Genomic DNA, 24,140 nt, shown 5'->3' with positions numbered 1-24,140 from the left:
TCACATACTCGTACTGCATCTGGGATCAATTACTTGCTGTAGCAGTAAACAAGATGTTTGCCCCTTCTGAGAGGGCTGGGCCCCTCAGGGCTGAAAGAGGCTGAAGGGGGGCTGATATCCCTCCCTGGAGAAAATTTTTCCACATGCTGAAAATATCTAACATAGACAGAGCTGGCAGCAATGGCTTTAAATTGGAAAAATTCAGATTCAGGAAGGATATAGGAAAGCACTGGTTTGGTAATAGTTGTGGATGAGTGGAACATACTCCCGAGTCCAGTTATAGAGACTAAAACGTTGTGTAGTTTTTAAAATAGGTTGGATAAATACACGAGTGTGTGGGTGGGTGTGAGTTAGACCTGACTAGCTTGTGCTAAGTTGGATGCAGTGCTCGTCCCTTAAGTGACGTGTCTGACCTCACTAGGTCAAGGCATTGGCTTAAGCCGGTGGGAGAATTGGACCTGCCTTGCATAGGCCAGTAGGCCTGTTGAAGTCTTCCTTATGTTCTTCTTATGAAACTTATCGCTCCCTTTCTGGCGGGCATAAATAGTACAAAAGATGTGCTTACCTTATCAACACCAACAGTACTCTTCTCTGTCATGTTAGAGATCACAGTCATCCCATTAACTGGACCTATGCTAAACGTATCAACCTTTCTGTACTTCAAAGATACTGTCTTGTTGAATCATCTCTTACCTGGAGTTTACCTGGAGAGAGTTCCGGGGGTCAACGCCCCCGCGGCCCGGTCTGTGACCAGGCCTCCTGGTGGATCAGAGCCTGATCAACCAGGCTGTTACTGCTGGCTGCTTATAAACAACCTTCCAAATATGAATTGTAGTCTGGCCTTCCTTTCTTAACACATTGTCAAATGCTCCAGTCTTAAGAATACTCGTGACTTATTGTATTTTTAACAGGTAAATATACATTTTACTTCAGCATGATTGCTTGAAAAAATATATGTAATGTTGGTCAATCTATTAAACGGAACATTTCTAGCCGGAACGTCAGGCAAACATTAAATTTCATTCATTTATGTTTTAAATACTTTTGATAAGAATGTGTTGGTAATGTATTAAGAGTTGATGCTTGTCCCACAGGCGGCTGGCCGGTGGGAAGAGGAGGAACACATGGACACAACATGGGTGGTTGTGGCGCTGCTGGACGATAACGACAACGCTCCAGACCTCTCCACCCACACCTCTCACCTCACACTCTCTGAGGACACACCCATCGGTCACTCACTGGCCACCTTCACCGCCACCGACAAAGACCAGGTTACTCACAATTAGCTGTGTGTGTGTGTGTGTGTGTGTGTATGTAGAAAAGGTATGCATAAATAACTCCATGTACATGTTCTCGGGCCCAAAACGGAGTTTAAGTCTTCATATGAACATGGGGTAACAAGATGCATTTTTCGTAGATATTTTTAGTATTAAGGATTGGTTGAACGAGACGTCTGATTGATATGTTTTCATTTTATTACACGACTTGCTGCAACGGGGTTTACAAGGGTCTGTTTATAGTAAATGTTGAACATTTACACCAGCCATCCCCGCACGTGCGCGAGCACCACTCTCACTGGTGCTGGTGAACGCCCTGGAACACACCATTGGCGAAACGTTTCCATAGTAAATGTACCCGAGTGTTGCACAAGTGTCTCTGAACCATTTATCTAAAATAAGAACTCGATGTACAGCTGGTTACTTGCACAGCCACTTCGACACTAGTATGTCAACGAGCCAATTGTGATCCTGAGGCTCTAACCCGGCACATTAGAAATATAACGTTGATAACAAACACCGTGGGTGGCTAAAGCTCTCACTTCACACAATGAGGGGTCTGGGTTCGATTCTCAGCGAGGGCGTGTTTCCTTACACCGGTTGTCTGTGTTCACCCATCAGTAAAATGGGTACCTGGGTGTTAGTCGACTGGTGTGGGTCGCATCCTGGGACAGAACTGACTTAATTTGTCCGAAAATGCTCTGCATAACAGCGCGACTTTCGATATTGTAGTAGTATGTCATTGATGTCAGCTAGGACTGTATACCTTGTACATGTAGTAATAGATATTATTTTTATTATTATTAATAAGTTGGCCTTTCTGACCCAATGTTCATATGAGCACTTACCTTTGTTCTGACCCCGAGAACAAGCTTTTTATGACAGTATACATATGCCTTGTTTCCCTGCGATTTTGACCTTGTGTAAATGAGTGTCTTAAAAATTCTCATTAGCATTCCATTGATCAGGACTTTTAACTAGTAAGCTAATAATTGGCGTGCTGGCGCCAGAGGTTGCCGGTTACACGATAACTACGTGGAATGAGGTGGATGTCGTGACTCAACGTGACGGATAATAGATGGTTGTTAAGCTACACTCAGGGGCAGCTCCGGGTAATGGTGAATACAAATGTAAATTTTACAACTAACTTGGTGTCTAGGATGTTTACCAGTATTTCACTGTGTCGTCTATATATTTTATTAAACTTTACAGGCGTTGTAAATAACTGGAAGAATCAGCTTGTCATAGTAAAATAAGTGACGGTTGTAATTCAACGAAGTGGAGATGTTTTAGTGTGCGGCACATGTTTTTACTCTGTACAAAACTACCTGAGTAACTGTGTACAAGGCTCAGTAACAATGTACAAGATTATGTACAAAACCGATTAAATGTGTACAAGACTGGCTTAGCAGTATGTACTACATTGACTTCATAACTGTGCAAGACTGACTGCACCAAGGTAAATATTGCAACTAAGTGCCCTGACCAGCTTGTTTCAGTAAGGTGTATTGTCCACTTATCGAGAGGGGACCTACGTAGAATTACAGAGTTAACTTAATATATTAATTTCCATTCTCTCAGGAGGGTAAGGACGAGGTGCGTTACACCATCGACCCCAGCAGCGACCCCTTCAGACTTTTCGCCGTGGACTCTACGGGTCAAGTGCACCTTCGTCGCCAGCTGGACCGCGAGGCAGCAGAGCGTCACGTGGTCCACATACTGGCAGTGGACAGTGGCGTGCCTGCCCGTACCTCCACCGCTACTCTTCTGCTCACCGTCACCGACGTCAACGATAACGCTCCTAACGTAGCTAATCCGAATACGCTATACGTGCTGGAGAACAGCGGACCACGACACGTGGGTGACCTCAAGTTGGATGATGCCGACGACTGGTCGCTGGGGCACGGCCCACCCTTCACTGTCAAGCTGGCCGACGACGCTCCAGCCACCATCAAGGAGACCTTTGCTGTCGATTTTGACGAGAGTAAGTATCTAAGAGATGTAAACACCAACACTGAAGATCCAAAGCAACATTTTTGTCTTAAAAAAACAAATAACCCCCCTCCTGTCCCCTTCCCCTTCCACTCCCTGGAGTTTACCTGGAGAGAGTTCCGGGGGTCAACGCCCCCGCGGCCCGGTCTGTGACCAGGCCTCCTTAGGTCCCCAAACCCTCTTTTCTTTCTCAGAAATGCACATTGCATTTTTTTCGAAAAAGGGAATGGCGGAATGTGAATAGCGCTAGGCAGGACTGTGGGAACAGACTGTTTTTATAGCATTCGTGGGGGAGCACTAAACCATGGGGGAAGGTGAATGTAATCGAATGTGATAAAAGGAAAGGAAGGGAAGGTTCATTTCTTGCACGATGATCTCTCTCATGATGGGCGTGAAACAAGGCAAGAGTTAAGTGTGGGCACTCAGTTCTAGGACCCACTGATGGGTAGGTTAGGTTGTGGTGATAGAATGTTTGAGGCTTTGAGTCTAAGTATCACTAAGAGGGAAGTAGAAACGGTAGGCTCTAAATCACTAGGTTCCTCAGAGAAAGAGGCTCTTGGTCAGAGAAATTGAACTGGTACTCCAATTCCTTGAACTGATTCTGAATGCCTTTCATTTCCCACAGTATACACCTGTCGTCGGTATACACCTGCGTCAGTTTACACCTGCCGTCAGTATACACCTGCCATCGGTATACACCTGCTACACTCTTCAAGTCACTCCTAAAATATGTAGCCAAAAAAAATTGTCATCCCCTCCCAGGCTCTCCCCTTCCTAGGCTCTCCCTTCCACAAGCTTACCCCCCCCCAGTCTCTCCCCTCCTAAGGCTCTCCTCTCCTCAGGCTCTCCCCTCCTCAGGCTCTTCCCTTCTCAGGCTCTCCCCTCCCGTTTCCCCTCCTCAGGCACTCCCCTCCCCTGTCTCCCCGCCTCAGGCTTTCCCCTCCCCCAGACTCTCCCCTCCACAGTCTCCCCTTCTCAGGCTCTCCCCTCCCCAGGACTCGGGAATTGCAAATTTATGAAGTTATAAATTATTTCCTTTAGTCTTGGTGTTTTATTTTATCTATTCTTTGTCGTATTTCCATTCATAATTTGTGTTGGCTATTTTCAGTTCATTTAAATTACCAAAAATGTGACAAGTGTTAAACAGCACCTGGGTCATTATTGTTCCGCTGAGCACTGGTGCTGCTGCGAGGTTCTGACTGCTCGTCAGTGTTCCAGGTGAAGTCTCCAGCACCAGTACCTCACCTGCCACCCTTCAAGGCTCACACACCCATGAAGGATGTGCGACACTGATAAAGTTAAGTTTGAACGCCCGGGACTAGGAGCCACTGATGTGTAGATGGTGGTGGTGGGTGTTGGTGGTGGGGGTGATGGTGGGGGTGATGGTGGTAGTGGGGGTGATGGTGGTGGTGGGGGTGATGGTGGTGGTGGGGGTGATGGTGGTGGTGGGGGTGATGGTGGTGGGGGGTGGTGGTGGTGGGGGGTGATGGTGGTGGGGGTGATGGTGGTGAGTGTTGGTGGTGAGTGTTGGTGGTGGTGGTGGGGGGTGATGGTGGTGAGTGTTGGTGGTGGTTAGGGAGTGGGGTGGGGGTGATGGTGGTGGTGGTGGTGCTTAAGGTATAGCACAACACCATTGTTCAAATACTGGTTAATGTGTCACCATTGTCAGGAACAACCCGACGTTTGCTGAATGTATAATATCGAGGTGATGTACACCCAGGGGTATATATGCTGAGAGTTTAATACAATCTCTGTTTTAGGGATTAAAGTATTTTGTGCTGGTGATGAACAAGTTACATGCAGCCTTGATGACCATCGTGTAGTTGATTGACCTTGAACCCAACCAACCGGTAGTATGAGGCTACCTGTCCACACACATGATGTTCATTTGAAGTCTGGTGGCGGTGGTGGAGAGGGGGGGGGGTGGAGAGGGGCGGTGGCGGAGAGGGGCGGTGGCGGAGAGGGGCGGTGGCGGAGAGGGGCGGTGGCGGAGAGGGGCGGTGGCGGAGAGGGATGGTGGCGGAGGAGGAGGGTGGTGGTGGTGGTGGCGGCAGGAGGAGGGTGGTGGTGGTGGTGGTGGCGGAAGAGGAGGAGGGTGGTGGTGGTGGCGGAGGAGGAGGAGGAGGAGGGTGGTGGTGGTGGCGGAGGAGGAGGAGGAGGAGGGTGGTGGTGATGGAAGAGGAGGAGGAGGAGGGTGGTGGTGATGGAAGAGGAGGAGGAGGAGGGTGGTGGTGATGGAAGAGGAGGAGGAGGAGGGTGGTGGTGATGGAAGAGGAGGAGGAGGGTGGTGGTGATGGAAGAGGAGGAGGAGGGTGGTGGAGGATGAGGGTGGAGGAGGTGGGGGTTGTCGGGTAGGTTGTGTTTATCATAACCTTCAAGAAGGGTTCCTTGATGCTGGTTCAGTCTGTTGTCTTAAAGTCTACATTACACTGAGCCAGTAAACTTAACGGAACTTACTGAGAGAGTATATTGTACAAATATATATCAAATTTAAATTCGACTAAATATATGGTGTGGTCTTTTTACAAAAAAAAAAATTCACTGTCTCCTAAACGGCTGAAAAAAATGTGTAAAACATTACATAATTTATATTTGTAATGTTTTAAAATTATGTTTAATATATTTTCATCTTGATGACTTTCTTACTTGTCTGACAGAGCATAATACTCTCACAAATTCACTGACAGAATGAGCAAGTTTTGAAGGCTTGAAAGTTCATTGCTGTATAGCCCTTGTGGCTTAGCGCTTCTTTTTGATTATAATAATAATAATAATTGAAAGTTCATTAAACTTATACACCTCGCTAAGTACAACACTCTAAAAGTTGAAAGTTTGAAGCCAACCGGACGAGCTATTCTCTAGTTATTCAGTGATTTTAGTTTTTTTTAAGTATGTTGTCAGATTTACACCTGCATAATGTGAACATGAAGGTGATCATACTATAAGTCATACATAGCTGATCTACTGTTCTATATGTAATCAAGAGACGTTACTTATTAAATGGAAATAAAAATATTTAATAGAATTAACGACTTGGGACTTGTGCAGCCTGATAACAATGATAACTTAGCGTTCATGGGAACGCTACATGTTAAAAAGTTTGAAGCCGATCAAAAGAATCATTTTTCAAACTTCTTGCAGAAATTCCAATAATTCCAAAATCTTTTACTACGTTAGTATATTGGTAAACTTGCACCTACTGGTATATAAACTAAGCTTCTTGGGTACTATCCTTTCAGCATCATGTATCAGCTATTAAAGATTGAAGCTGTGCATAAAAACGGATGTACTTGAGTGAACGTCATTTAAGTTTTCTTTTGCACGCAATTATTTGCATATTTAGACCAACACTTACTTGACTTACTCTCCGCCCTTGTCGATGTAGGATACACCTTTTCTAAATCTCTGAAGCCAAGCGGGAAAAGCTTTTCAAAGTTATACCCATTCCTGGAGGTTTATAATGGGTTATTTTAGATTTGTTCAGAAGAGCACCTACATATACCGATAGTTGCACGAATCCTTTTCTTCCCGTTACAGTAGACCATCATCGGAAAGTTTAATCCGATCGAATGAGGTATGATAAAATTATATACGAAAGCTTGGAGAAAGGAAAAAAAAAAGAGAATTTCAGACTAGTGCTTCGAGGTCCTCCTCTCTGCAGGATGCCCAAGGGCATTGTGTGTTTAAATCTTGCAAACCAGCAATTTAATTCGGTTCATGTAAAGACAAGGTTGATAGTATAGTCCAGTGTGGAGTACAAGGTCGTCTGCCTCTTCCACCACCACCCATATATAACCCTGTGACCCCCCCCCAGCACCGCTGTGGAAGGTCACACTATTGATGTGGCTGGGGGGGAGAGGCACTACAAGACTCGTACCTTCAATGTAATTTTACTAATTAGACTTTATGAAGATGAGCGGTAGTTTGATGCTGATGGAAGGTTCTTCATATCTTGAACTGTTGAAAACTTCTTTTCCCGGGTTGAACCTAATTACCTCCCATTGCTTAGCTGATCCATGCAAGTTCAGCGCTGTTCATGCATTTAATTGGAAGCTTTGACTAATATTGAGATTAGGTCCTGGTCTGAATTTGCCCCTTATTATCTAAAATACTATCATGGTATCCACTGGCAACAATTGCTATTTATTTTGTGAGAAATTATCAAATATAATTGTTGGAACGAGGAGCACGTCAATCAGCGGTTACTGTAGTCATGTAAACAAAGACGCACCATTTTCATATCTGCCCTTGGCAGGGCAAGGTTAAGTTACGTAAGATTATTTTAGGCTGGGTTACGTTGAGTTTCCTCAAGTTGCATTTCTGTTTCCACAAAATGAAACTACATCCACGGCATAACCCACCTAATACTGGACACTTTAAGGAATAAATTATCGATCAACTCAGGCCAGGACCTGAACTCAATATTACTGAAGACTTAAGACCTCAGTCGACGTGGCGGAGATCAAAAGCAAATAGTCGCAGTATCCTCGAGTAAATTTGCCGTTTTCTTGACTTTTAAAGTTTGGACATTAAAGCAGAATTCCGAATTTTCTTGCCTGGAGGTGAGAGACGCAGTGGAAGTGGGTTTACATGACAGCTGATAATTTCCAGTATATGTGCGCAGTAAATTGCCTTCTTTGATGGAGCGCTTGTGTACCTCCAGCACCCAATGTCGTATTGACTGTGATACCGCCGCCGCATCTGATAACACTTTATCCTTCAGGGTTAGAGCACTGTGGAGAGCTCTTCTAATTTAGTAATATCTTTATATAATGCATCTCGGTTTGTGCAACTTGTTCCGGAGTGCAGCATTAAACTTCTGTAATTCTAGAGTCGAACAGCGTTTGGTCTTGTTCCAGAGTGTATCATTAAACTTGTGATCTTGTTCCAGCGTGTAACAGAAACCTTATGGTATTGTTACAGTGTCTCATAAAACGTGATCTTGATCTTGTTCCAGAGTGTAACACTAAACTTGTGGTGTTGTTACAGAGGGTGACGAGGGGCGTGGGGTGGTGGTGGTGACGTCCCTGGGACCGCTGGATAGGGAGGAGGCAGTGACGCGGTTCCTGCCTCTAGTGCTGGGTGACGCCCGCAGTCTCATAGCCACTGCCACCATCACTGTCACTGTTGCAGATCTCAACGACAACCCCATGAGACCCGCCAACAAGACCGTCAGTGTCACCAGGTTCAGGGTAGGTCTTAAAAGTTTGTGTGTGTGTGTAGGGCTCTTGGAACTCCAGGGGTATGTGGTATACTGAATGTTAACCTGTTTTTGAAATTGCGTTGGTGAGCCACACTCTTATCATGCACCTTATAATATCCCAGAACTCTAGCATTGACCATGGGATATTTGGGTGAGTACACTTGTCCCTCTGCCTCTGTACACATTTACTTCCACGATGCTGGACACCTTATTCTTGTAACTGGTTGAGAACACCCACAGGTTGAAGAATGAGACACTTGTGCAACATTTGGGAATCTTTACTGATTCTCAAATTTTGCATGTGATTCATTCTACAACTTAACGTGCTGATGTGTGAGTGGATACACCTTATTAAGAACCAAGCAACTCCTCCTCCCTCTTCTTGACTTGCTTAGCAGGGAGTTTAAATTTGTTAAATTTTGCCATGAGGGATCATGGAAGGGATCATTGTCTGATACTGTTCTAATGTTAACACTGCTGAGTGTCAGGTGAACTTGGTGGACCACCTGGTAGTACATAAGGTTGGTCGTCTGGTGTTATGAGACGGAAATACTATCCTAGGTTACCTGCAGTAACTGTAGTAGTGGCCACTCTCGGTTTTCTGCTGGGTTCACCATGGCTCATTACTAGTCTAATGCTGCTAGCACCTCTGGCGCTGCCAGTCTAAGCACAGTTTTGTTAAGTCTTTCCCTGTTAATTCTAGGAAGTCATCTTGGGGTTGTCCCTTGGCAGGGTAAACGATAGTCCCCAAAACAAAGTTGACACTCTTGGCCTCGTTGGTGTGGCATATGGAGACAGTGGCTAAGCAGTGCTTTCTTCATTTTATTAGTCACCCGAACATTTTTTTTTCTATTTCCACTTCTACTCTGCTCTCTCTTCTATCTCTTAATTTTTATATCTGTCGGGCCGCTAAACCTCCACTGGTTCTTCTGCAGAAGCGATACCTGACAACCCCTGTGAGGACGTAATTCATGAGTGACCCAGTGCTAGACTCACCCCGGCACACGGTTGCTGTTGTTGGCCGTGGCTCTGACTAATACTGCCCCCATTTTGGAAGGAGAGTCTTTAGTCTTATAACGTAAATAAAGATGTTAATGTTATTTTTATTATCTTGTAGTGTCGAACAGATCGTTTCCACCGGCATGATAAACACACTATGGTTATCTTACCCTTGTTGTCAAGGTAATGCCAAGGCATTACCTAATTGTATGACTGTGGTGGGTGGTCAGTGCCTTTGTGTTGAGACCTTGGAGGATACTTTGACTTACCATTCCCGAGCCATTAAGTGAGAATGCAAAGAGGACCAGATGTTCTTGCATGTTACGATCCGGTTCCAGCCGGTTTAAAAGTTAATAAGTTTGAAGCAGCAGTTAGAGGTATAATGGGACATTTTGCCTCCTAACCTCCGTCATATCTCTAAGGACAATCTGATAAGGATTTATGGCCTTTGCTAAGCCCTGGTTTTCTTGTATCATGAGGTCATCAGTGAATGTGCTTTCATTGATTATTTGAACTAGTGTAGTGCCATTGCCTAGCCTTCTCCATAGTGAGCAGGTTTTAATAGTCATGGCTGGATGTGCTCATTGTTATCTCTGATGAGGTCGAGGCCCGCTTGTGCATGTATGTGGACGATCTTGCAGTGTATGCTACAGGGTGGCCTCCCACACTACAGGTGGCCGTGGATAACACGGAGTGGGCTGCTTAAAATGGCTACTAGTCTTCCGTGTTGAAGACGGTTGCTATTCATTTAACATGGTCCTGGGTTCAAAAGCCTGCTTCCTGTGCGCTGCTCCATGTTGATCTTGCATCATCACGTCATGTTGGCCTCTCGTATTAAGAACCTCAAACTGGATACTCTGCAGGCACTAGGCATTCTCATGATGCTTTCCCAGCATGCTTGGGGACGGATCCAAGGACTGGGCTTGTATGTGACTGCCAGATATACTTCTAGGCCAGCTGTTTCTTGCTATACTTCATACATCCTGCTTATCTCCTAAGGATGTATCTTTCCTTGTGTGCCTTCCGTGCTTTCCTTGTTGAGAACTTTTATATTGAATCTGGTGAGCGTCTTTTGGATCTTAAATCCCTACAGGTTTACCGCTTCCCCATGATAAATCTGTTGGATCACTGGCATGAGGAGCTAGGAATTCACTTTTTTTTTGAGGGGGGGGGGAAGAGCAGGGGTTCGGTACACAACTGCCAACCCGACTCGTGATGAGGTCATTTTTGCATTCTGACGCTTACGTCTTTCCTGGATTGTGACCTTGATGTGGTCTGAGAGGTTGGCTTCTCTCCGTGGACGGTGCCTGAGGTTCGTCTTTGAAGGCAGTGGATGGGGATCCTTAAATGTCTAGCCCCGGTGATGACCCTAGTTAATTTCTTTGAGAATGATTTGTTAACGGTTCAGGAACAAAGATCTTTACTAATTGCTCAAAGAGCTAGGATGATGGTGACTTAACTGTGATTGCCGGGAAGGAGATTCATTGTTCACCGCAGAGCTCCGCACAACCCTCGCTGCTCTTGTTCTGATAGCTGGCTTAGTTGGTTCTCGATTCTTAATGTGAACTGTGTGCCAAGGTCTCTTATGCTTCTGTTCATCGTGTGGCTCCATAGATCTTGGAGCGGTTGGCTTATCTCCACGTGCGGCATGACCTACTTCCACATTTGGATTGACAAATCCTATGACTGCTTCACATTACTTGTCCACAGTATATAAGCCACTTCTTTGTCATATGTACTGTATTCTTTTCAAGATTGATGTACTGATTACATCAGCTCAAGGCTGAAGGACTGATTACCTCAAACTACTTCTGTTCTTCACCATTCTCCTTTGTAGACTGGTGCAGTCACTGTGCGGCGAAACGTTTCCTCAATAAAGATTCCCAAGTGTTGCATATGTGTCTAATTTATCAACTTGTCTGTTCTCTGAACCATATATCTACATATGGAGTTCTGTTGGTGCCTGGGCCATGTTAATGTCCCGGGAAATGAACGGGCAGATGCTACCTCAGCCTTTGCCTTAGCCAGTTCATGCCATATCCATAGATATGTTCTTTGGAAGTGACGGGTAAGGTGGGCTCTGCAGACTGGCCGCAAGTTATACAGGGTTTGGCAGGACGTGAGTTTTTTTTCTCCCTCAAACAGGCATAGTCACTTTGAAATGAATCCCTGTTGATTTGAGGACTGGCCACACATCTCGCCCATAGCTACTTGTTCGCAGGTGCCCCTTTACATATCTGTATAACTTGTGGTGTGTCGCTGACTATTACACACATTTTAAGTTTGCCCTCGACTTAGGCCTTTCTGCCTTTACCGGGGTGCCTATAGAAATCTCTGGTAAATTTTAAGGGATTTTGTTGACAGTTTAATCAGGTTTTTATAGCAACTTGGTGTGATAGTATTCATGTTGACCGTTTGTTTATAGCTTTTGTTTATTAATTTTATTTTTGCTATTGTGTTTTATAAGTTTTCTATTGCTATGAGAGCTGAGTGACCTACACGGTCGAAATTTTGATAATATTACAACTACTGAAGAGGTTCCATGCAGTTCTCGTTGCTGGATCTCTGTTCATCGTGTACTCAAATTCTCAATTCTGTATGCCCTGTGGTCCTAAAGATCGTGGAGCGGTTAGCTCGTCTCTACTGAAGAAGGATGTTGAGTTCTGTGGATGTCAGGTCCATGCTGGTGTGACGGGAAATGATCATGAGGATGTTGAGGCAAAGACTGCTGTAGCAAGCCCACTCTGCAGTAGACTTTTGCGTTAATGACTTAATGGACCATTTACAGATATGTCCTTGGGAAGTGGCAGACCCGGTTTGTCCCACAGATGGAAAAAAAAGTGATAGAATCTATAGCTTGATGATCGGGCACACACATCTCGCCAATATCCACCTGTTAGTAGGTACTCCTACCCCACTTTTCCTTCAGCGTAACTTGTGGCGAGTAGTTAACTGTGGAAACTATTTTAAGTTTGCTCACGGCTATGATTTTCTGCCTATATCACGACTTTTACAATTACCAAGGAGAATATTTTAACATTTAAGGGGATTTTTTTTTCTTTTAGCTGACACTGTGACTATTTTAACTTAGTATGCTAGTATATATTTGTTGTGTTAATGTTATTAGTATTTTGTTAACTTTATATGCATTGTATTGTATATATTTATAGGCAAGAGTGCTGAATAATCTCCACGATCAAAGTCATCTTCATATAAACTGTGTGTATATAGGTACTCGTGCCTCTTGTCTTATAGGCACTTGCGTCAGTATAGCCAGTTTGCGTCATGTTGGTCGCAGGTCATCCAGGAAGGGCTCCCTCTCTGATGCTGAAGGTCACTTGATCCGAGCAATTAGGTATACCTATTCCTCGGATCATACCTTTCGTTCCCCCAGGCGTTTTAGGGGCCCCTAAGGGTTTAGCCCTTCTCCACGAATATAATCAGTGTGTCGGAAGAGCTCCGGGCATTTTCCCCCCTTTGGGTAGGACCCCCCCCCCCCCCCAAAAAAAAAAAATCCAGTTTTTAGTTCCTACTCCTGTGTTGGGTCATTCAGCTCAAATTAAAAATTGTCGTAAATTGGCGGTTTATTCATGCAAATAAAATTGCTTTCGTATTTATGGCCAAAATTTACGCTTAAATTTATTATGTGAAGCAAGGCATTCATGTCTTGCTATATTAAATTTCTGCGAAGGATTTTGGCATCGGACTAGGACGTTCCTGGATGCTGGCGAGAGGCTCTTGATGCAAGGAATTGGAACTGTTCTCTTCCTGAGATTGAAACGAAATAATTTTCATTCCCCCAGGCGCTGTATGGCCCCTATGCATTTAGCGCTTCCACCTGCTGATTATTTAGTTATTTGATTTAAGAGGTGATCGCCACTTCCTTGTCCACTTGGTTACACTTCCTCGTCCACTTGGTTACACTTCCTCGTCCACTTGGTTACACTTCCTCGTCCACTTGGTTACACTTCCTCGTCCACTTGGTTACACTTCCTCGTCCACTTGGTTACACTTCCTCGTCCACTTGGTTACACTTCCTCGTCCACTTGGTTACACTTCTTTGCCTCCCTGACAAAAAGTTTTGAGTCTCTTGGGTTTTATCTGTCCCTTCGCCTTTGTGCTGCGCATTTCGCTCTTCCTTTCTGCTTTGTCGAATCTAAGTATCTTGTATACCATGGTCATGTCTGTCTCCCTTGGTCGTTCACTCTTCTAACATCCTCAGGTTCATCAGCCTTTGTTAGTTTTCTATAATAGATATCTTTATATAGAAGTGTTCATGTTTGAAGGCTACGTCGTAATGCTGATTCATCTCGCATTCTTAGTTTCTTTTAAATACTCGTCCATTTAATTTTCCATTGCTGCAGCACAGTTCTAATTCTCATTGAATTATCCTATAGCCACAAGCTTTGTATTGGTCCTTGCTGTCTGGGAAACTTTTTCTTGAATGTATTTCGTGGCCTTGTTTTCATATTGTTGCTCAGAGGCGGGTTATAAATCATTGCATACACAGAAGAGCCCAAGCTTACAAACTAATTTTGTTTACAAAGCTGTAGTATAAACTTTGGTATTTGTAAAATACAAATTGATTTCTTAATGTCATGTGTGTGTGTGTGTTAGGTTCGGCGTCTGAGTTTGGAATCTGCATTACCTTTGATCGTTCAGATAAAATTATTTCTGTTGTGAAAATATTTGAACTCGCTAATGTCCAGGTCTTTCAACTCTTTACAACTCTCTTGGTGACTGATTATTAATGCCTGAGTTTTTTTTTCTTGTGATCACTGTTACAGGGTTGTGCTCAGAAGTTTTGCCTCTGCTTGAACTACGAAGTCTGGTTACTCTTTTTATCTCTGTGCTTTTTGTTTGATTCCCGTCTCATTCGTGTACAAAATTTTAACGTTTTAATCCTTAAGTTATTCACTCTGTATTAGGGTGAGAGAGTGAAGAAATAGGGGATAGGCTGGAGGTGGAGGAGAGGGGGGAGACAGTGGATGAGATGTATGGAATCGTATAAGTAGTGGAATAAGAGCATAGCATGAATTTGCGAAGGGAGAAGATTGAGAGGAGGATTGAAGATGTGATGGTGAGAAGTAAGAGTTTGAAGGAGGAGAGGGGGGTGTGACTAGGGAGTAATGGAGAGAGGAACGGGTAGGTTAAGCGGGAAAAATAATCAGAGGGAAAAGAGTGCAGAAAAAGAGGAATACGGTGTGAGGAAAAATTGAGGAGGTGAGGGGAGTTTCGGGGAAGACAGGTGGTAGTGGTGGAATAGTGTACGGAATCAGGTGGGTAGGAGAGTAGAAAGGAGGGGAAAGTGAGAGTGCAGTATACGGCGAGTAAGAGGGGGGGGGAAAGGTGGGAGCTTAACGTAGTAAAGAGTGAGAATGAAAGATTTGGGATAGTGGAGGAGGGAAAGGAAGAAGAGGAAATTTCTTGAGTGTTCTTTCCTTGAATAAATTTTCAATAAACTTCACTACCTTAGTCATTTAATCTGGGACTACAAACGACGTTCCATAACATAATTCGCCGAGATCCATCACTGACGAGAAAAATGACCCTAACAACTGTGTTGTCAAACATGAAGATCTACAGTAACACTCGTCAAGACCTCCACTAATACAAAATATCACAAACACCATCAATGTCATTCAGCTTCTACAGGAGTGTACATCATCCCATGTAAAATCCTTAACAAAGTGAGACCTCCACGAGCGTATTTTTCAACCGACTAGACCTGAACGTCTGCGCAATACTTCATAAAGAATAAAAAGTCGCAGTACCGTGACCGGAGCAATACACAAATAACCCGCACATAGCAGAACGAAACTTATGACGATGTTTCGGTCCAACTTGGATCATTAACTAGCCACAGACTAGTTAATGGTCCAAGTCTGACAGAAACGTCGTCGTCAGTTTCATTCTATGCGCGGGTAGTGTGTGTATTCAGTACTACATAATTTCCTTCTACCAGTATCCTTTCACGTCAGTCTGGCAACTTTTTGATAGCGCCTCGTATCATAATATTAACTCATTGTCCCTTTTAGCTTCTTTCAGAAACTAATATTTTTCTTCCCATCTTTCAGTTTTCAGTCCACTTGTTGCTCTGCCAGTCAGATTACATCATTACATGTAATGACCACTGTCACTGTTTTTTAAGTTATTTTAACCACTGTCTTACAAACTTTCGTTTATTTAGTTAGCAGGAGTCTGTCCACCTCCCATGTCCAACTCTGCTTTCCTTCTAGCTCCAGCTTCCTCATTTTCTTGCCTATACAGGAAAATGAGAATTCATGTATCTTTCATTACCCGGTCCCTCTCTTCCTCGAAAATTATCCCTTTCTCTGTTAATTTTGGTTTCTATATCTTTCACTGAGAGATCCATAAATTACTATCTTTCATTTCGCACGCTTTTGACATTTGGGTCACACAGTTTATGGTTTTCCCCATGTATGCTTATCTTGTCACTCCTCATTGTCTCTACTTTCCATTTGTTCCCCTTTACCCAACTTTCTCCCTTGTTATTCTATCAACATGGAGACCCTTGTTATGTATTGATACTGTACCAGGCGATGAGTCGTGATACTGTACGTTGACTCTTCACTCGCTCTACAAACACAGAAAGTAGCTGTTGCTGCTGCTGCTGCTGCAGCTACTGCAGTTGCTATTTTCTTGCCTTTTCCTTGGATCAAGCCTGATTCAACTAATGTTCAGTGGACTGAATAACCACAGGTTTAAAAAGCTTTTTAAATCTTAAGTCAAATCTGGTTAAGGTCTTATTCCGCTGCTCCCATCGCGAATTCCCATATCTGGCGCCACAGCTTGTTACGTTAACTCTCCTCCAGGTCAGTAATTACCATTTTGTTATGGTCTCTTCAGTGTTGTGCGTAATTTCGTTTTGTGTATTTAATTATAATTTTGGGCTCCCTAGTTTTGCTAAAATATAACAGATTCCATAACGTGTGGTGGTGATCCTGGGCGGTTCATAGCCTCTGTCACCCGCCTACCACTTTCTATACAAACATTTATTCTGTTTTCTTATAATGACCTTACAAGCCCTGTAGTGTTTACCTGGCGAGAGAGAGAGAGTTTCGGGGGTCAACGCCCCCGCGGCCCGGTCTGTGACATTATTTTTAAAATTCACGAAGGGTCTAGCTGACATTCATCCTGGCACTCGTATCAGGCTGAACCAGTTGAGCTCCAGCATACCTGTTGATCACCGCTCCACATGTCCTATACTCCAGTAGTCTTCACAACTAAAATATTTTTTCCGTAAAACATAACCAACGTTAAACTTTAGAAAAAGAGAATGACGCAACACTGTCCTGGTGAGTGACACTACACTATCCTGGTGAGTGACACTACACTTTCCACCTACTTTACCATCCCTGCTCTACCTGCCTCCACTGCTGCTGCTCTACCATCCTGCACTGCTGCTGCTCTACCATCCTCCACTGCTGCTTTACCTGCCTGGTAAAAGCGGGTTGATAATGTCAGTTTTAATGACTTCGCTCACCTGATAGATTGGTTATCAGAAGTTCTGCTCCGTCGTAAACCTGAAGCTGGTGAGAACTGTCAGCCATTCTGATACTAATGACCTAGTTCACGTTACTAATGACCGATTTTTCATTAGCAAGATTCACTACACTCACCCCTGTACTTAGCTCAATGGTGACCTGTACTTAGCTCAGTGAGAACGTGTCTAGTGTACTTTCCTTGGACTGAACCAAGATGCCCTCCATCGAGCAACTTGACCAGCAGCTTAAGGAAGAATTGAGGGTAGCGAAGATGGAGAAACGGCGATTGACTGAGGAAAACAAGAGGATTCGTAGTAATCCTCCTGTTGAGTCCTCAGATCAAGAAGGGAACCTGGACAGTGGCTGAACAGCATGGAACGAAGTTGACGATCAAGACTAATGGAAAGGTAGAAACGATGAAGAAGAAAGAGACTGCTGCGGAAACTGTTGTGGAAACATCTAATGCATTCTCCGTGCTACCCGACGAATGCAAGTCGACTACTGGGAACGTCACGACGAACGACACCAAGGAAGGTAAAAATATTGTTGGGGATAGCCAGGTTAGGTATATAAATAGGGCCTTCTGCTTGAAGGATAGGAGTAGGAGACAGAGGGTTTGCTTTCCTGGGGCTGGGATGGAGGATATTGTTAGCCGGCTTGACAGCATGAACGGTAATGGGATCAATCCTATTATCTGCCTCAGTGCTGGAGGCAATGATGTAGGCAAGCGTAGACGTGAGGATTTAGTTAGAAGGTTCAGGACAGCCATAGACATTAGGAAGAAGGGAGGCGCCCTGTTATATGTGGCATTTTGCCAAGAAGGGGTGTTGGAAATGAATGGTTGTCCAGAGCAATTGGTATTAATTGTTGGCTGGACAAACTGTAAGGATAATGCAGTACCATTCATTAACAACTGGGACCACTTCTATGGCCGAAATGACATGTATGCCAGGGATGGGGTTCACTTATCCAGGGCAGGTGTGGGTTTTCTTGCTAGCTCAGTTGAGGGGGGCTGTTAGGACTTTAAACTAGGATTAGTTAGAGGTATGGGTTTAGAAATGAAAAATAATGAATATGGATATATTAACTTCGGCTTTAATATTATGAATCTTAATATCAGTCATGGAGTAATGCTGGGTAATGATAACTTCAGAAATTGTGTAACAGCAAAGGTGAATAGGAAGAATGTGCAGAAGAAAAAACATATGGTGGTATTTTATGCTAACAGTCGAAATGCAAGAAATAAGATTAATGAACTACGTTTGGTAGCATGTGCTGGGAACTTTGATGTCATTGCTTTAACTGAAACGTGATATGATTTAAAGAGTCGGGATATGATTGCTGAGTGTAATATTAAAGGGTTTAAGTTGTTCCATGTGGATAGATGTAATGGGAAGGGGGGAGGAGTTGCATTATATGTTCGAGAAAATATTAATTGTTGCATAAAAACAGGTATAAAAATAGATGGAATAGTAACAGAATCTTTGGGTAGAGTTTGTAGAAGGTCAAGAAAAACTAATTCTAGGTGTAATATACCGACCTCCAGGCTTGGATCACGATAGAGGGAGACTTCTTTGGGACGAAATTGTTAGGGCTTCTAGACACAATAACAGTGATAGTAGGGGATTTTAACTTTAGTCAAATTGACTGGAATTCTTTGACTGGTAATTTGGGGTCCAGTGACTTTATGAAAACAGTTCAGGACTGTTTTCTGAAGCAGTGTGTAACAGAGCCTACCAGGGGTAATAATTTGCTAGACCTAGTCTTGTCAAACAAGGAAACACTTGTAAATAATCTGGAGATCACTGAAGAGCTTGGCGCAAGTGATCACAAATCCATCACTTTTAGCATTAACTGGTAATGCAAGAATAATGATAATACGGTAAAAAAAAATCCATGATTTTCGTTCTGCCGATTATAATGGACTTAGGGAACACCTGTCTAATCTCGATTGGGGTTATCTAGCTAATGATTTATTGATGATCATACTTATGATTACGAAAAGGGATCTACGTTTTTATGATTTTTTTCTTAATGTACAACGTGCTCAGAGTATATACATTCCCCAGAGAGAAATTAGGTCTAATAATAACGATCCCAAATGGGTTAACAGGAGGTTAAAGCATCTATTAGGGGAGAAAAGGGGAATTTATAGGCTCGTCAGAAGATGAGAGGTTAACCTTACTGACCAATATGTTCAGCTTAAAAGAGAAGTAAAAAAGGGGATTAGAAAGGCTAAACGTGACTGTGAAATTAGAGTTGCTAATGAATCAAAGACCAATCCAAAGGGGTTCTTTCAAGTGTATAGGACGAAGGTGAAGGAAAAAGTAGGACCTCTGAAAATTGGGAATGGACAGCTGACGGATAACGAACTGGAAATGTGTTCCTTATTTAATGACTATTTTTTGTCAGTTTTTACACAGGAAGATGTAAGAGATTCCAGAAGTTAACAATTATTCAGTTCCTGACGAGTTCAAATTAACTAATATTACTGTCACGAGGGACATGGTTATCAAACAGATAGATAAACTGAAGCAAAGTAAGTCCCCGGGGGCCGACGAGTTGCTTTCCAGGGTACTTAAGGAATGCAAGATGGAACTTAGTCAGCCATTAACGAGTGTGTTTAATGCGTCCATCCTTACTGGTGTTGTGCCAGAGTTGTGGAAGATGGCTAATGTGGTTCCTATATTCAAATCAGGGGATAAGTCCGTTCCTTCAAATTACCGTCCAATAAGCCTGACATCTATAGTGGTCAAGTTATTAGAAACAATTATAGCTGACATTATTAGAAGTCACCTTGAAGAGCATAATTTGATAAATGAATCTCAGCATGGGTTCATGAGAGGTCGTTCCTACCTGACAAATTTACTGATGTTCTTCAGTAGAACATTTGAGGCAGTAGACAGTGATAAAGAATATGATATTGTTTATTTGGATTTTAATAAAGCCTTCAATAGAGTACCTCACAAGAGACTCTTAAGAAAAGTGGCAGCTCATGGTATAGGAGGTAAAGTTTTAGCATGGATAGAGGCATGGGTTACCAATAGAAAGCAGTGTTTCCATTAATGGGGTCAAATCTGAATGGGGATTAGTCACTAGTGGCATTCCACAAGGATTAGTTTTAGGCCCTCTCTTGTACATAATTTACATTAATGACCTTGATGAAGGGATTACGAGTGACATGAGCAAATTTGCTGGTGATACAAAGATAGACCATATGATTCATTCTGAGGATAGCAATGAACTCCAGGAGGATTTGAACAAAATGTCTTGGTCTGAAAAATGGCAGATGAAGTTCAGTGTAGATAAGTGTAAGGTACTAGTCCTTGTTAATGAAAATAACCCTCGAAGCTATAAACTAGGTGAAGTAGAGCTTGATCATACAGAATGTGGTAAATTAGACACATGTGCAACTCTTGAGTATCTTTATTGAGGAAACGTTTCGCCACACAGTGGCTTCATCAGTCCATACAAAGGAGAATCGTGAAGAACAGGAGAAGAATGAGGTAATCAGTCCCTCAACCTTTAGTCGATGTGGTCAGTCCATCAATCTTGAATAGAATACAGCATATGTGCCGAGAAGTAGCTTATATACCGTAGGCAGGAGAGGTGCAGCAGACCTCTATTCAAGACTGATGGACTGACCACATCGACTCAAGGTTGAGGGACTGATTACCTCATTCTTCTCCTGTTCTTTACGATTCTCCTTTGTATGGACTGATGAAGCCACTGTGTGCCGAAACGTTTCCTCAATAAAGATACCCAAGAGTTGCACATGTCTTATCAACGTGTTGGTTCTCCTTAATCCTTTTCGCAATCAGTAGTAGGTTTTAGGAGTTCTGGTTAGCAGTAATCTAAAACCAAGACAACAGTGCATTAGTGTTCGCAATAAAGCTAACAGAATCCTTGGCTTCATATCTAGTAGTATAAATAATAAAAGCCCTCGGGTTGTTCAACACTATATGTCCTTGGTTAGGCCTCACCCCTGGCAAGGTACGCTACACTCACCCCTGGCAAGGTACGCTACACTCACCCCTGGCAAGGTACGCTACACTCACCCCTGGCAAGGTACGCTACACTCACCCCTGGCAAGGTACGCTACACTCACCCCTGGCAAGGTACGCTACACTCACCCCTGGCAAGGTACGCTACACTCGCCCCTGGCAAGGTACGCTACACTCGCCCCTGGCAATGTACGCTGCACTCACCCCTGGCAAGGTACGCTACACTCGCCCCTGGCAAGGTACGCTACACTCGCCCCTGGCAAGGTACGCTACACTCGCCCCTGGCAAGGTACGCTACACTCGCCCCTGGCAAGGTACGCTACACTCGCCCCTGGCAAGGTACGCTACACTCGCCCCTGGCAAGGTACGCTACACTCGCCCCTGGCAAGGTACGCTACACTCGCCCCTGGCAAGGTACGCTACACTCGCCCCTGGCAAGGTACGCTACACTCGCCCCTGGCAAGGTACGCTACACTCGCCCCTGGCAAGGTACGCTACACTCGCCCCTGGCAAGGTACGCTACACTCGCCCCTGGCAAGGTACGCTACACTCGCCCCTGGCCAGGTACGCTACACTCGCCCCTGGCAAGGTACGCTACACTCGCCCCTGGCAAGGTACGCTACACTCGCCCCTGGCAAGGTACGCTACACTCGCCCCTGGCAAGGTACGCTACACTCGCCCCTGGCAAGGTACGCTACACTCGCCCCTGGCAAGGTACGCTACACTCGCCCCTGGCAAGGTACGCTACACTCGCCCCTGGCAAGGTACGCTACACTCGCCCCTGGCAAGGTACGCTACACTCTCCCCTGGCAAGGTACGCTACACTCTCCCCTGGCAAGGTACGCTACACTCTCCCCTGGCAAGGTACGCTACACTCTCCCCTGGCAAGGTACGCTACACTCTCCCCTGGCAAGGTACGCTACACTCGCCCCTGGCAAGCTACGCTACAAGCTACGCTACTCGCCCCTGGCAAGGTACGCTACACTCGCCCCTGGCAAGGTACGCTACACTCGGCCCCTGGCAAGGTACGCTACACTCGCAAGGTACCTACACTCGCCCCTGGCAAGGTACGCTACACTCAAGGTACCCCTGGGGATCAAGGTACGCTACACTCAACTAGGCTGTTACTGCTGGCCCCTGGCAAGGTACGCTACACTCGCCCCTGGCAAGGTACGCTACACTCGCCCCTGGCAAGGTAGCCCTTACGCTACACTCAAGGTACCCACTGGCAAGGTACGCTACACTCGCCCCTGGCAAGGTACGCTACACTCGCCCCTGGCAAGGTACGCTACACTCACCCCTGGCAAGGTACGCTACACTCGCCCCTGGCAAGGTATGCTACACTCAAGGTATGCTACACTCGCCCCTGGCCCCTGGGTACGCTACACTCACCCCTGGGCAAGGTACGCTACACTCGCCCCTGGCAAGGTACGCTACACTCGCCCCTGCTACGCTACTCGCCCCTGGCAAGGTACGCTACACTCACCCCTGGCAAGGTACGCTACACTAACCCCTGGCAAGGTACGCTACACTCACCCCTGGCAAGGTACGCTACACTAACCCCTGGCAAGGTACGCTACACTCACCCCTGGCAAGGTACGCTACACTCACCCCTGGCAAGGTACGCTACACTCACCCCTGGCAAGGTACGCTACACTAACCCCTGGCAAGGTACGCTACACTCACCCCTGGCAAGGTACGCTACACTAACCCCTGGCAAGGTACGCTACACTCACCCCTGGCAAGGTACGCTACACTCACCCCTGGCGAGATACAAAACATTCTATATTGTTTTCATTTACACTTTACAAAGTACACACTACACTCGACGACTTTCGATGTCATACCACCGTCAGTGTGACTTCATTTACTCTAACATATATTCTTCTCTTAAGAGACAGCTCAACGTTTACACAAAATTCTGTCACATTTAATTGTCAACAAATAAAAGTAAAAGGACCAACGATTAATGTAAAAACAATTTTCTTTTTTTGTGGAACTTCTTTTTCTCTACGTTTTCTTGTTTAAAAACAACCTCCAGTTGCTACAGTGTTTTCTCTCTTGTCTTACTGACAGTTATCAGTAAAGACATATAATGCAAAACAAAACTTTGTTTATATACCAAGTTTAGTTCAAAACTGAATACTTGATAAAGTCTACAGAAAAGTCTAAAATTACCACTAGATTTCAATGCAGACTTGATATAAACCTTGGTAATTGATACTGACAAAGTGGTTTAAAAAGACACTTGAGCAAACACTAAGACATATATATATATATATATATATATATATATATATATATATATATATATATATATATTTTTTTTTTTTTTTTTATTATCACACCGGCCGATTCCCACCAAGGCAGGGTGGCCCGAAAAAGAAAAACTTTCACCATCATTCACTCCATCACTGTCTTGCCAGAAGGGTGCTTTACACTACAGTTTTTAAACTGCAACATTAACACCCCTCCTTCAGAGTGCAGGCACTGTACTTCCCATCTCCAGGACTCAAGTCCGGCCTGCCGGTTTCCCTGAATCCCTTCATAAATGTTACTTTGCTCACACTCCAACAGCACGTCAAGTATTAAAAACCATTTGTCTCCATTCACTCCTATCAAACACGCTCACGCATGCCTGCTGGAAGTCCAAGCCCCTCGCACACAAAACCTCCTTTACCCCCTCCCTCCAACCCTTCCTAGGCCGACCCCTACCCCGCCTTCCTTCCACTACAGACTGATACACTCTTGAAGTCATTCTGTTTCGCTCCATTCTCTCTACATGTCCGAACCACCTCAACAACCCTTCCTCAGCCCTCTGGACAACAGTTTTGGTAATCCCGCACCTCCTCCTAACTTCCAAACTACGAATTCTCTGCATTATATTCACACCACACATTGCCCTCAGACATGACATCTCCACTGCCTCCAGCCTTCTCCTCGCTGCAACATTCATCACCCACGCTTCACACCCATATAAGAGCGTTGGTAAAACTATACTCTCATACATTCCCCTCTTTGCCTCCAAGGACAAAGTTCTTTGTCTCCACAGACTCCTAAGTGCACCACTCACTCTTTTTCCCTCATCAATTCTATGATTCACCTCATCTTTCATAGACCCATCCGCTGACACGTCCACTCCCAAATATCTGAATAC

At 44.5% G+C, this 24,140-nt stretch overlaps 1 protein-coding gene across 1 annotated transcript in view; it reads left to right on the top strand.

Annotated features, from left to right (window-relative positions):
* The window catches only part of LOC128687001 (putative neural-cadherin 2), a 1,231,968-nt gene that overhangs the window by 1,077,915 nt on the left and 129,913 nt on the right, over positions 1–24,140 (top strand). Inside the window, exons 15-17 of the mRNA XM_070082105.1 lie at positions 1,095–1,271; positions 2,859–3,261; positions 8,259–8,461. Of these exons, the coding sequence (XP_069938206.1) occupies positions 1,095–1,271; positions 2,859–3,261; positions 8,259–8,461 (783 nt within the window). The remainder of the gene's footprint in view (positions 1–1,094; positions 1,272–2,858; positions 3,262–8,258; positions 8,462–24,140) is intronic.

Source organism: Cherax quadricarinatus, chromosome 7 (genome assembly GCF_038502225.1).
Source record: "Cherax quadricarinatus isolate ZL_2023a chromosome 7, ASM3850222v1, whole genome shotgun sequence".
NCBI classification, from domain to species: Eukaryota; Metazoa; Arthropoda; class Malacostraca; order Decapoda; family Parastacidae; genus Cherax; species Cherax quadricarinatus.
The sequence above is the reverse complement of the archived record's forward strand: the minus strand, read 5'-3'. Positions and strand labels throughout refer to the sequence as shown.